Source organism: Ambystoma mexicanum, chromosome 2p (genome assembly GCF_040938575.1).
Source record: "Ambystoma mexicanum isolate Mex_15411 chromosome 2p, UKY_AmexF1_1, whole genome shotgun sequence".
NCBI classification, from domain to species: domain Eukaryota; kingdom Metazoa; phylum Chordata; class Amphibia; order Caudata; family Ambystomatidae; genus Ambystoma; species Ambystoma mexicanum.
In genome coordinates this window covers 1302305915-1302318997 of record NC_090923.1, presented here as the reverse complement: position 1 = coordinate 1302318997, position 13083 = coordinate 1302305915, and the positions used below count along the sequence as shown (strand labels likewise).

Here is a 13083-nt window from a genome sequence, read left to right as displayed (position 1 = left end):
CAATAAGGCTCAAGAAACAACACCTACTGTAACCAAAAACACTACACCCAAGGGACTGAATCGGCACATAGGGATGAGCGGAAAACATAAGCAACATAAATGGCGATGGTAAAGGGGTCACACAAAGGCAGCAGACTCGTAATATGTACATTGAATGTCAGGGATCTTAATTCCCCCACAAAAAGGTCCCTAGTTGCCAGAGAATTCAAGAGGTCTGGAACTGATATTTTGTTCCTACAAGAGACCAGATATCAAAAAGGAGAAGAGTGCAGAATACCAAGTGGCCTTATTGGGGGAACATATTGGAGCTCTGGGGTCCTCATGAAATCAGGGGTGGGCATTCTGATACGGAAGAGATTACGTATGGAGGCCACCAAAACATGGGTGGACACTGAAGGGAGAGCACTGTTGTTAGCAGGCCATATCCAAAACACCAAGATTACTGTTGCAACAGTCTATGCACCTAACCAAGTTCAGAAGAGATTCTTGCAAAGAACCACGGAGAAAATAATAGGCGAAGCACAGGGTCACCTTATACTCAGAGGAGATTTTAACATATGGATGGACGTATCCTTGGACAGACAGACCAAGGATGCAACAAATTATGAACTGCAAAACCAATGGGGAATTGAATTTAATCCGACCATGAGATGCATAGCTTAAAAGATAGCTGGAGGTTTCTTCACCCGCAGGAAAGAGGTTTCACATTCTACTCCACACCGCACAGCACACTCACAAAAATTGACTATCTAAACATCTAAAGGGAACTACTGATGGTGTTAGGGGACTCCCATATTCATCCAATTGCATGGTCAGACTACAACATGGTATCGGCTGACATACTCTGGGAAGGTCTGTGCCCCGGGAATTCGAAATGGAGGTGCAACGCTCGCTATGGAGGGACCCTATCTTTAGAGAGGAAATGGAGAATGAGATTAAGTAAATCTTCATTGTCAATGACACAGAGTAGGTGAAAAAGAGCACAGTGTGTGATGCGACCAAGGCCACCTGGAGAGGTGTCCTCATAAGGGAAGCTGCCCAGAAGAAAAGAGAACGTACACTTATAAAAGAAATATTAAGAAGCTAAATAGAAAGAGCCGAAAGACTTGCACAGTCCTCCCCGGGAGATGGGCAGAAACACCTTACGGAAGCCAGAAACCTTAGGGAAGAACTTAAGACACTGGAACAGGGCTAGATAGTCCAGAACTTGCAGTTCCTAAAGCAAAAATTCTATGAAAAGGGAGACAAGGCCGACTCCCTTCTAGCGGCGCGGCTGAGCAAGCAACGGGACGAAAGATGGGTCAATGAAATAGAGCATTCAAATGGCATCTGCACAGACACAGCAGAAGGGTGTACAGGAAGCATTTGCCTCTTTCTACGAAACATTATACACCAGAGCAAGGACTGCATCTGCAGAAACCATAGACAAATATCTTAGAGTCTCACCTTCCCACACTATCACCAGTAGAGGCTGAGGTCCTCGAGGCCTCGATTACTGAAAACGAAATAAAGAAAGCCATCTGATGCCTCAAGTTGGGGAAAGCACCTGGTGAAGATGGTTTCACCCCGGCTTCTTCAAAAGGTTTTCACTATTCCTGACCCCTTTCTTAATGACACTCTTCAATAATATAATGGAAACAGGTAAGGCACCTGCTTCATTCACCCAAGCCCTCCTCACAGCGATTCCCAAAGAAGGCAGAGACCCAAGAAGTTGTGGCTCCTACCGCCCAATATCGCTCCTTAACATTGACGCTAAGATATATGCCAGGGTCATAGCAGCCAGACTGGAAACTCATCTGCCAAAACTAGTACACACTGGACAGGTAGGATTTGTACTGGGACGCCAAGGAGCGGACACAATGAGAAAAACATTCCACCTGGTAAATGAGGCTCAGGGAATGCGGGGTGATCCCACTCTCCTATCGAGAGACGCTGAAAAAGGTTTTGACAGAGTAGCCTGGGACTTCTTAGACGGGGTCCTCTTAAAAGTTGGGCTGGGTTCAAAACTACTCAGGGGTATCAAAGCATTATACTCTTCCCCGAAGACGTGTGTAGCTGTCAATGGGGGGTACTCGCGATGGCTCGATCTGGGAAGAGGGACCAGACAAGGGTGCCCACTGTCATCACTACTCGTTGTACTCTCGTTAGAACCACTCATCAAAGACAACAGCAAGACGGCAGGGTGGAGGGAATCACGGTGGGGGGTACGATGTACAAACTAAGGCTCTATGTGGATGACCTGCTATTGCACGTGACCAACCCCCTTACATCGATTCTGGCAGTGATCAAGATAATTGAGACATATGGTCAACTGCCGGGGCGCAAGATAAATCTGGGGAAATCGGTTCTTCTCCCATTAGACAAAAGTAAAGATGGAGATATTGGGCGTTTCACACCCCTGGGCATGAAAATTTCTCTGGGAACATTGCGATACCTAGGCACCAATGTCACTAGGGAACTTAAAGAACTATACAAGGCAATCTTCCCACCCTGATGACTGTGATGAAAAACGACCTAGTCCAGTGGAATCAGCTCACGCTCTCATGGATGGGGCGACTCAACCCCATCAAAATGTGATAATACCGAAAATCTTATATCTTTTCCAGCTGCTCCCCATACAGATACCTGATGACTATTTCATAAAAACAAAGGCCTCTCTACTGCGCTTTTGCTCGCGAGGCAAAAAACCCAGGGTCCCCCACGCACTACTACACCTCAACAAGGATAGTGGAGGGGTGGTACTCCCGGATATACGTCTATACGTCTATACTATGAAGCCACACAACTGCGTATCCTGATCCCACACCTCAGACAGAGGAAAGACTACGAGAGCACAGATTTTAGGAACGTTGTGGAGCATTTGACGACAAAGATTGGTGATGAAAGGGGTTACGATGTGGCCATCCCCCCTGGGACATCTATGGGTACCAGGAATTAGAGACGACATCCCAGACCCAGAGAGGTTCCAAACATGGTTTGAAGCCGGCCTTGAAAGGGCAGAACAATTATGGAAAGGACGTACATATGTTACATTACAGGAACTTGAGAAAGCACTTGGGCTTGGACCACTTCCAGTCTTTCCATACATACAATTGAAGGGTGTCATGACCAAGGAAAGTTGGAAAGACAAACTGCAAACAGAACTCACTCCCTTCGAGAAAATATGGACTCTGGCACAGGCTCAAGTGGTCTGATAGGTGCGTTATACAAAGCCCTGGTAGAGACGAAGAAATCCCCAGCCGATAAACTATGAGAAAGAGGGGAAGTTAACTTGGGGTGGAAGTTGGCACCGTCACTTGGTGTCAAATATGTAAGAGAACCTCACAAACATCCATAGCGTGCCAATATAAACTCCACAGTTTTAAACTCCTCTACGGATGGCAATACGACCCAGTTATGCTTGCTAACATGTATCAAGGAGTGAGTCATTTCTGATGGCATGAATGTGGGATGAAAGCCGATTTCTGGCACATGTGGTGGGGGTGTACAGAGCTTCAGTCATACTGGAAGGAAGTCCTTAGTTGGATAAAAGATCTAGATGGGGAAACAAGGGAGAAAGAGCTGATACTGATACTATTTGGACTAGAAGAACAAGACAAGGAGCTTACAAGACTACCAAAAATGGCTCATGGCCTTCTCCTTGCTGCAAGGGCATGTCTTGCAACATACTTGAAAAGGGAGGCTCTTCCAAACAAAACTGAATGGATCAAAGTGGCACAGAACTTATATCAGATGGACGCCTAACCGCAGCCCTTCATGGAGAACAGGGCTCCATCGAAATGTTATGTGCTGGCTTTTGTGCAAAATACATGCCTGAAAGCAATGGCCATAGACCTAAAACATTGACAGGAGTATTGTCTCAGTCGGTAATGATTCCTTGAAAAACTACATGTGCACCATGCTGTGTAAATAGCCAGTGTGTTGCAGAAGTCCCTCTGAAGGTACGGCTCATTATGGTGTTGCAAACTTGAACCAGTGGTGAAACGTGAAAGGGGGAGGGGGAGGATTTAACATGGTGGGAGGGGAGAACGTAAAGAGATGCACTTGCAGTTTGTTCGCTCAACCCAACAACATGTTTTCCTTTTATACTCGTGATATGCATGACGAACCATCTGATGCTTGTATTTGTTGTAAATCCAAAAATTCAGTAAAATCAAGTTAAAAAAATAAAATCTCTGATCTAATGTAACAGTGTTTCATTCATAAGTTTCTTTGATTTTCTGACCATTGTCTATGCTCTGTTTTTTCATACAGTTGGCAGGAAGAGACTCCCCAATCCGCGCGGAAATGCCTGGGAATTTGCAGCACTATGGAAGGTACATTTTGAATGGATAACTGAACAAGTGTGCTGTCCGTCTTCAGCTCAAGAGATGTTTCCTTTCCTTGTCCTCTTAACATCTCTGTTTGAAAATGTTTTCCAGTGTAGAATCTTAAACTTAATACCTAGATATTTATGTACACAATATCGCAGATGTGTTGAGGATTGTGTAGTGAACTTCTGACTGAGAGTTTTGATGTTCAGAGTGTTATATTAAGATGCTTGGTGATGGCTGCTGCTGTACTGAGTTCTGACCGCTTCACTGCACTCTTTAACGTCTGAGTAATGCTTGAGCACTCCATTTGTGGTGCTGAATGAAACTTGCTTATTGTACTTCTCAGTGTTCTCAGTGCTATGTTGCTGCATAAGCCACTCCAAAGCCCTTAGGATGTATATCCCAAAGCTAAAAAGTGGTCTTGTTTTGCCCCGAGTCCCAGGGCCCCCTGGCAAAACTCAGAGCTCTCATGTTTCCCATGTGCATGCATGAGAAGGCCATACAGTCCTGTCTTTTACCTTTGAATTCTGGGACTTGTGAAAATTACAAGTCCCAGTGTTAAAAGCAAAACACAGGAAGGAGTGGCCCTCTCACGCATGGCCACGGTAAACCTGAGCACTCTGAATTTTATTTTATTTTTGTTTCTGGGAGAAGAGGGCGAGGGGTCGAGAAGGTTGTACTCCATTTCTGCTTTCACATTGTAAGTGCTTCTGAATAAAGATTTTCAATAATGACTTACTAGAAGGTCTTAATTTTATTAAAGACACGGAGGCGAGCATTATGCTTCTCTTTCTTTCTTTAAATATTTAAAGAAAACTCAGCAGCAAGGTATTTTTCTCCGTGCACCTGAGTGCCGTAGGTCATATGCATGTAGAAAAAAGGTGCACAGAAAAATTTAACAATAAAAACCAACAAGAAACATCATAATATGTCCTTCAAGTCCTGAAACAACATAAAACTTTATTTCCCAGGAGGCCTGTGGAAAGTTCAATACGAGGTCACCAACATGTGACCTGGATCGTCCAATGAGTGTCTAAGTCCCCATATAAACAGTCTTGAATATGATGCCACTTCCTTTTTCGAAGCTGCAAACTTGTCCGATTGAAGAATTGGAAACGAAGCCATTTCATAGCAGGAGAGAGAAATGTGCCGTGGAGTAGGCGGATTTGACTGTCGACGCTGTCAAGAGAGAGATAGAGATTTCAAGTTAGTTTGTGTATATTACAACCCTAGTTCCCTTAGAGGGGTGGGAGAGAAAATACGTTGTGTTATTTTGAGGAGCAGTCATGCATTCAAAATTATGTAACAATTTTAGCAATGTACATATATAATCATCAAGCGTGATACATTTTAATTTCTCGCCGGGTGGGATAATGCTCGCCTCCATGTCTTTAATAGAATTAAGACTTTCTAGTAAGTTATTATTGAAAATCTTTATTCTACGTCAAGACCGTAGGCTCCCATTATGCTTGTTTAAAGCTTACTTACCACAATGGATGCCGGCTGTTCTACCGGTTTCAAGTAGAATTGTTTAAATACAGATTCACTTGCCCAGTCCGCCATTCTCATGATATCTTCCAGTTAGATTCCGACCTGGAAGGCCTTGGAAGCCATGGCTCCTCTCACGGAGTGGGCTCCGAAGTGCAAGGTATCTATTCCTGCTTGGGTTAAAGTCCACCGCACCCAGCGTGCTAGGGTTGGAGCGGAAACTGCTTTATGAGGTTTGCAGAAGGCTATCAATAGTTGCCCATTAGGAGAGGTTCTAAGAGGAGCAGTAACCTCTTCGTAAGCCTTCAGGCATCTGACAAAGTAGAGCTTGGGCTGGTCCCGGATAAGAAATCACTCTGAGTTGCACTTCGTCCTCCTATGTATATGGAACACTATGGCATCGGGGGAGAAGATTCTGCCTGCTAGATCGAGGGCTCTGACGTCAGAAACTCTCCTGCAGGGGACGAGGCAGAGCAGTGTAGTGAGTTTGCCGGATAACTCTTCATTCTCTGGCCAAGATAAGAAAAGGTTCAGCACTTTGTCAACGTCCCAAAGCTTACCGCAACGGGATGGAGGCGGGACTGTAAGTCTGACTCCCTTGAGTAGTCTGCAAACAAGGTGGTGCTCTCCTGCTGGGATCCCTTTTAGGAGGTCGTGGCCTGCTGAAATAGCTGTAGGCCAGACCTAGGAAATTAAGAATCTCCTCTATAGGTGCTGAAACTGCATGTAATCCTTTGTCTTGGAACCAGTTCCTCCAGGCGTTCCAAGAGTTGGAGTATCTTTTGAGAGTGACCCGGCGCCCAGCTCTCATCGATGAGGCTGACTGCCATGTGAGACATGCCTGGAACTCTCCACCTCGACCTGAAATCCTCCAGGCTGCTAGGATCAGAGAGCCTTGGAGGAGAAAGGGGTTACGCTGCCCCACTGGATCCAACAGGGGATCAGGAAATCGGGGTAGAAGGATTGGAAAATCTGAAGAAAGTTCCAGAAGAACTGGAAACCAGGTCTGACAGGTCCAGACCGGGGCTATGAGGACTAATTCTGTTTGTTCCTGACTGGCCTTCGGCAGGGTCCTCGCAATCATGTTGAATGGGGAAAAGGCATAGTGTACCACTTTGGTCCAATGTTGGAGGAAAGCATTTGTTGCAGTTGCTGCTGGATCTGGATTCCAGCTGAAAAACACTGGTAGCTGAGTGTTGAGGCGTGAGGCAAACAGGTCCTTGGGCATGGGACCCCAAACTTGCTGAAGTCGAAGGAAGACTTCTCTGTCGAGCCTCCAGTCGCTGTAATCGATCGTATGTCGGGAGTACCAATCCGCCACTATGTTCGTAAGGCCTGGTAGATACTCTGCCGTGACCGAAAGCCGGTGTTCTAGACAGATGTGCCAAAACTCTTTGGCTAGTTCTGCGAGGGGCCGAGATGTGGTACCACCCAGATGATTGATGTATCTTACTGCTGAAATGTTGTCCATCTTCAGTAAGATACAACAGCTCACTCTGTCTTTGGCAAAGGAGCGTACTGCGAAGGAGGCCGCTAGGAGCTCTAGGCAGTTGATATGCATCTCGAGTTCCTGGGGTGACCGTGTTCCTCCTGTGGCCACTGGACCGCATCTCGCTCCCCAGCCGGAACGGCTGGCGTCTGACTCTTATCACTATATCTGGGGCAGATCCGAAGATTGCTCAGCCGTTCCAGGCCTCCATGTGTGTGAGCCACCAGTTGAGTTCCGTTCTCGCTTCTGGTGATAGCGTCAGTCGCTGTGAGTAAGAGAGACTGTGTCTTAAATGCTGTCCCTTTAGCCTCTGTAATTCTCGGTAGTGTAGAGGTCCGGGAAATATAGCTTGGATAGAGGAGGAGAGAAGTCCTATTACCCTTGCTAGGTCTCGAAGAGAAACATCGTCCCTCTGTAGAAGTCTGCGGATCTCCCGTTTGGTGGAGTGAATTTTGGCCGCCGGGAGACAGAGTTGAGCAGATTCGTCTACTACAAACCCTCGAAATTCTAGGTTTCTGGATGATTGAGAAAGCAGTAGCCACACAACTCCTGCCAAAGCATCGAAGCCTGGATCTTACTCAAAAAGTCAAAAAGGTAATGTAAGGGTGCAGAAGTAAGACCCTGCCAAGGGGGAGTCATGGTGATTATTACAAACTTTTATTCAAGTGAAATTTTTTTTTAAAAAAATGGGAAAAAAACCTTATCTTGGTCTAACTCTAAGAAGGGTTTCCCTGTCTCTACTGAAATAACTAATGTCAGAATGTCCAAAGCAAAAAATCCAATGTCAGAATTCTAACTCTGTCCCTTACAATCTAACTTTTAAACCAAATGAAAATAAGGTCTTTCTAACCCATTGGGCGGTGCCTTGCTTCCCCTGAAGAAAGACGTTTCTGGAATCTTCAGATCCTGACGTGTTTGGTGAATATCTCCCTTTCCCGGTCTTGTTCAGGCTTGAAATACAGTTCAGCAGTCGTTGGGGAAACTCAGTTCCCTAGTTGGCCCTTCGTAAGGCTTCTTGTCTGTCTCTGGGTCCCCGACCCTGACGGGCAGACCTAGTTCCTTTCCACCAGCAGAGTTGCAAAGAAAAGGAGCTTCGATATATTTCCAAACTGGGGAGGATCCCTGATGCTAGTTGGCAGACCTGGTTTCCTCCTACCAGGCACTGTGGCAAAGAAGAATAGCTTGGATACAGTCCCAAGCTGTGGTGGGTCCCTGACCCTGGTTGGAAGAACTGGTGTCCTCCTTCCAGGCACTGCGTCGAAGAGGAATAGCCTGGATGTACTCCCAAGCTGTGGTGGGTGCCTGACCCTGGTTGGCAGACTTGGTTTCCTCCTACCTGGTACTGCAGCAAAAAAGAATAACTCTGATGCACTCTGAAGCTGTGGTGCGTCCCTGAGCCTGGTTGGCAGACCTGGTTTCCTCTTACTAGGCACTGCAACGAAAAAGAATAGCTTGAATGTACTCACAAGCTGTGGCGTCACATACAGACTTGGTCTACTGGCCTGCCAAGTACTGCATTTATTGTAAGTCACTCACACAGTTCTCTTTTCATGGGTGCAGGTCCCAGACTTGCTCTGCGGGTTTCTGCCAGTACCCCGCTAAACTAGCTTCACTGTTCTACCAAGTATTAGTCTTGTGATTAGGCTTTCTAAATGTCTTTTGACTTTCAACAGGGTACCAGACTCTATTATGTGGCTTTTTAGGCTTACTTGCCTCCTCATATCGTCTCTACCACTCTACATGGCCCTCAGAGCCTCCCCTTTCGTGATCTGCAATGTTCTCGGGACATCCCGTACACCTGCCGTCTGTGGTGGGGCTTCCCCTGTTTCCTCCTCCTGTCTCCAGGCATCGGCTGCTCTGGCGCACCTGCTTCTTCTTTGTCATCGTAGGCCCGCTCCTCCACAGGTGCCGACCATCAGGGATGCCAAGAGCATCTTCCTTGCTACTCAACACGCTGTCCCTGCACACAGGACCAGCTGGACAGTAACCTCCTCCTTGCTTGCTCTCTCCTTCCCTGAGCATACTCTGTCTCGCGGTTCCTCCAGGGTGGGTTCGACACTTTGACAAGCCCTTCTTTGCTTTTAACTCGGCTTCTTCCAATCGTCTGTCGAGAACCAATAGAATGAACAAAGTGTTTCTGGTAAGTACTCTGTACTTCTCTGCACCTCCTCCTCGTCCCAGTACTCAGTGAGTTATGATGTTGTAACTCACTAGAGATCTTCCTCTTCTCAATACTCTATACTACTTTTGTTTTGCTACAGAAATACTTGGCATAGGAGGTTCTCCCATGAGATCCACCCACTGAGTACCACCCCCAAGGGGACCATTGGGTAGCAGCCTCACCTCCATTGCCTTGTGGAAAGGGGCTCTCCTACCATGGAAGCAGTGACGATACCCTAGAATTCATTACAGTAAGTAAAGCTCGGGTAAGCAAACTAACCAATCCCATTCACTAGGATAGGCCCAGTAAGGGATTCTTAGCCAGATCGCCACCAACCAAAGTTGGGAAAGTGTACTTCTGCGGTGCATTTGACATCAGGACACCTCTGGGATTCAAAGAAGACAGATTGCAACTGGAATCACTACGGTCAGGCGGCGACAGGTGATCTTCCAGGGATGAACAAAGGAGCAAGTTCTCACTTCTTTTATTGGCTCAAAAAGGCTGGAAATGCAGGAGCAGCCATCATGCTGTACAATATGAAGATCCTCCAAGTTCCAAGGATGCACTCAAAATAGCGACGGCTGCAGTGAGATAACCCAGGATCGAGCTGGTCAGTCTATCTGTTGGTCCAAGGACACTTCTGAAGGCACAGCTTTGTTCCCACTGTCCAGTGGGCAAAGCACCAATGAGGGTGGTCTTTAGATCAGACAGAGGAGCAGGGATTCACCGGGACTTAACTGGAGTTGGTGCTGGACTGCTGACCGGGTCATCCTCTGGTTGTCGATGGCTTCTCTTCTTGGTATAGGACTTGGCTCCAAAGGTGATCTCAAGAATGGCTGCAGAAAAAGAGATAGGGAAGGGGAAAAGAAGAGGGGAAAGATATATATATATATATTTTTTCTTTTTTTTTTTCTTCTCACTATTATACTTTTTGGGGGATTTGGTTTGGTGACTGTGTGTTGTTGGTGTTTGTTTGTATGTTCTATGTTAAAGGTTTTTATTGACTGTTGTATTTTGCTCTTTTATTGTTTACAAAAATGAAAATGTTCTTAGTATGTCGGAGGGATCATTTGATTATGCTGTTTGTTTATTGATATGTTCTTTAATTGAATAATTTTGATTTGTGTTCTCTGGTTCACTATTCCTTTCTGTATTTGATTCTTCTGTGATTTAATTTAATGACATACTAATAAAGAGATTTTTTTTAAAAAAAAGAATGGCTGCAGGGGTCCTTGTGTCTAAGATCTGGACTGGAAGCTCGCCAAGGTCCACCAATGGTAAGGATCTGCACCATTCAAACAGGCAGTGGCTGTCCAATCCTGGCTAGCCACTGGCCAACACATCTGCCTAGCAACAGACATTCAAGCACCTAGATGTTCACTGGGACCAGACAGTCCCAGCCTGCACATCCAGGCTCACACACAAACCACCCCTTTGCCTGTGAAAGCCGCAGCTTTCCCCGGGAAAGGGCATTCCATATACAGCATTTCCTGACCTGAGAATGCCAAAGAACAATATGGTCAAAGAACTACAAAAAACCTTCTGGCAAGGCCATCTTGCGGTGCTAGCCACCTTTAGTAGCCATTTGTGGCAAATCCAAAAGTGAATGATTAAGAAGTATAAAGCATGGTAGAAAAATATCAACTCCCACCAGCTCATCCTAGGCAAATTCTAAAAGTAACCAAAAAGACATTTTAGAAAAAGTGATAAGAATACAAAGGGCCTCATTAGGAGTTTGCCAGTAACCCTCTGGTACTACCGGTGGGTTACCGGCAAACTCCTCTTACCGTTACCGGCACCCAATATCCTGGTGTTACCGGGGTATTACCGGCAAAAGCGGTAAGTTCCCATTCCATGGCATCCCTTAGGACGCCATGAAATGGGAACCACTGAAGCATGGCACTGTGCCGGTGCTTTAGTGATTTTTCTGCCAGTAGGGGCCTGCCGGTAGTTCACTGGCCCTACCGGGAGACTCTGAGTAATCCAGTCCGCAATAAATGCAGAGCCATTAGTACCAGCATTTCTTCCAGACTCGTAATGACCCCAAAAGTATCTTGCATGTACTTCCCTAAGGTGATCTATACAATTGTAGCAATACAAGAAATTCCTAAAGGGAGACTTACTGCCTCATTACGAGTTTGGAGGCAGCCATGCCCTTAAGAAGGGCATGGCTGCCTCCAAACTCGGGTCTGGGTTCCCTGAATGGGGAAATACCGGGCTTTTCCGACCTTGGAGGGCCCGGTATTTCCCCATTCAGGGAACCCGGACCATCCCCATTCCCATTCGAGCCCCCATAGGGCTCAGTGGGAATGGGGAGCATGCTAACAACGGGCCTGTTAATGACGGGCCCGTTGTTAGCATGCTGGGCTGCTCGTGGGACCCGCTAAGGACGCCTGGTAAAACCAGGCGTCCTTAGCGGGTCCCGCGAGTAGACCTCGTAATAGGGCGGTAAGGGCTTAACTGCTCCGGCGCCTTTACCCCCTCACCACCCACCTCGTAATGAGGCCCTTAGTTTCTCAGTACTGATAGTCTTATGGAGTCATCAGTTTCCCCATAAGAATGAGCAAAAAGACAAGGGAAGTAAAGCAGGCGTCTTTCCTTGCCTCCAAAAAGCCAAGACAGGAGTTCAAAGAAAGCAAAAAGAAATGGTGTCCCAAAGAAGTCTATGGGAGGAAAGCAGCAAAAAGAAAATCTTTCCTAATGCTGGTATCAAAAATCTCTGCCTTCGTCTGCCTTCACATGGCGTCCAGGTATCACTTTCACAAATCTTGACACTTTCCTGGCATCCTTTTTACAAGGTTTTTCCACTTCTCTCCAGCAGATTCACGCTAGACTCAAAGTCCTAGAATGTACCTTACAGCCTTCCTTTCATCCCTTGGGTGCAAAGATCCCTTCTTCACAACCGCCGGCAAACCGTCCACCTCTCCCAGCTACAGTCCTCCCCTTCTTTCAGGGGCACAGGGGAAGGTACCTCCACTTCCACTGGGTCAGCAACCTTGTAAGTCTTCCCTGTATCAAGCAGCACTATATCCCCTTGGCTCTTTCTGGGGGGAGCGAGGGACTTTTTTTTAAAAATAAATGTTTTATATCTTTTTTATTTATTGCCAAAGCATTCAACCATCTGTCTGTCAGCAATCACAACATGGTCATATCCCTGCGCTACAAATGTGACATGATGGCAACAAACGGCTATAATATAACTCGTTGAACTAGCATCTGTCCCGCCTAACTTCCTGGGCTCTGTGAAGGTGTGATTTCGACCAGTATTCAGTAGGACACTAAGTGGTAAATTTTGAGATCCATTGCCACTCCTCTTCCCGCATCCCTCCTCCCATTTTCCATCCCAGATAACAAACACCTTCCCCTTATGCATTATAGTGCCTCACAGGGTTTTTTCATCCTGTGTAAGAAACATCAAATGCACCAGCGCCTTCCAGGCTCCCACATGGTCGCTGCACTTGCTCAACCCTTTCTGCAAGGCACTGTGCCATATCACTGATTCTGCCAAGGACCAATGCTTCAGGTCCAACCACAAGTTGTTTATGTGCAGGCCACTGCTGGACTTCCATGCCATTGCAATTTGTCTTTTTGCCAGCATACAAACTAGATCTATCATTTTAGGGTCCGGTCTA

The 13083-nt window shown here is 46.4% G+C and overlaps 1 protein-coding gene across 3 annotated transcripts in view; it reads left to right on the top strand.

Annotated features, from left to right (window-relative positions):
• Nucleotides 1–13083, top strand: part of CCZ1 (CCZ1 homolog, vacuolar protein trafficking and biogenesis associated) — a 732451-nt gene that overhangs the window by 497363 nt on the left and 222005 nt on the right. For all 3 annotated transcript variants that reach the window (XM_069645641.1, XM_069645642.1, XM_069645640.1), the window contains one exon: nt 4255–4316. In XM_069645641.1, coding sequence (XP_069501742.1) covers nt 4255–4316 — 62 coding nt within the window. The remainder of the gene's footprint in view (nt 1–4254; nt 4317–13083) is intronic.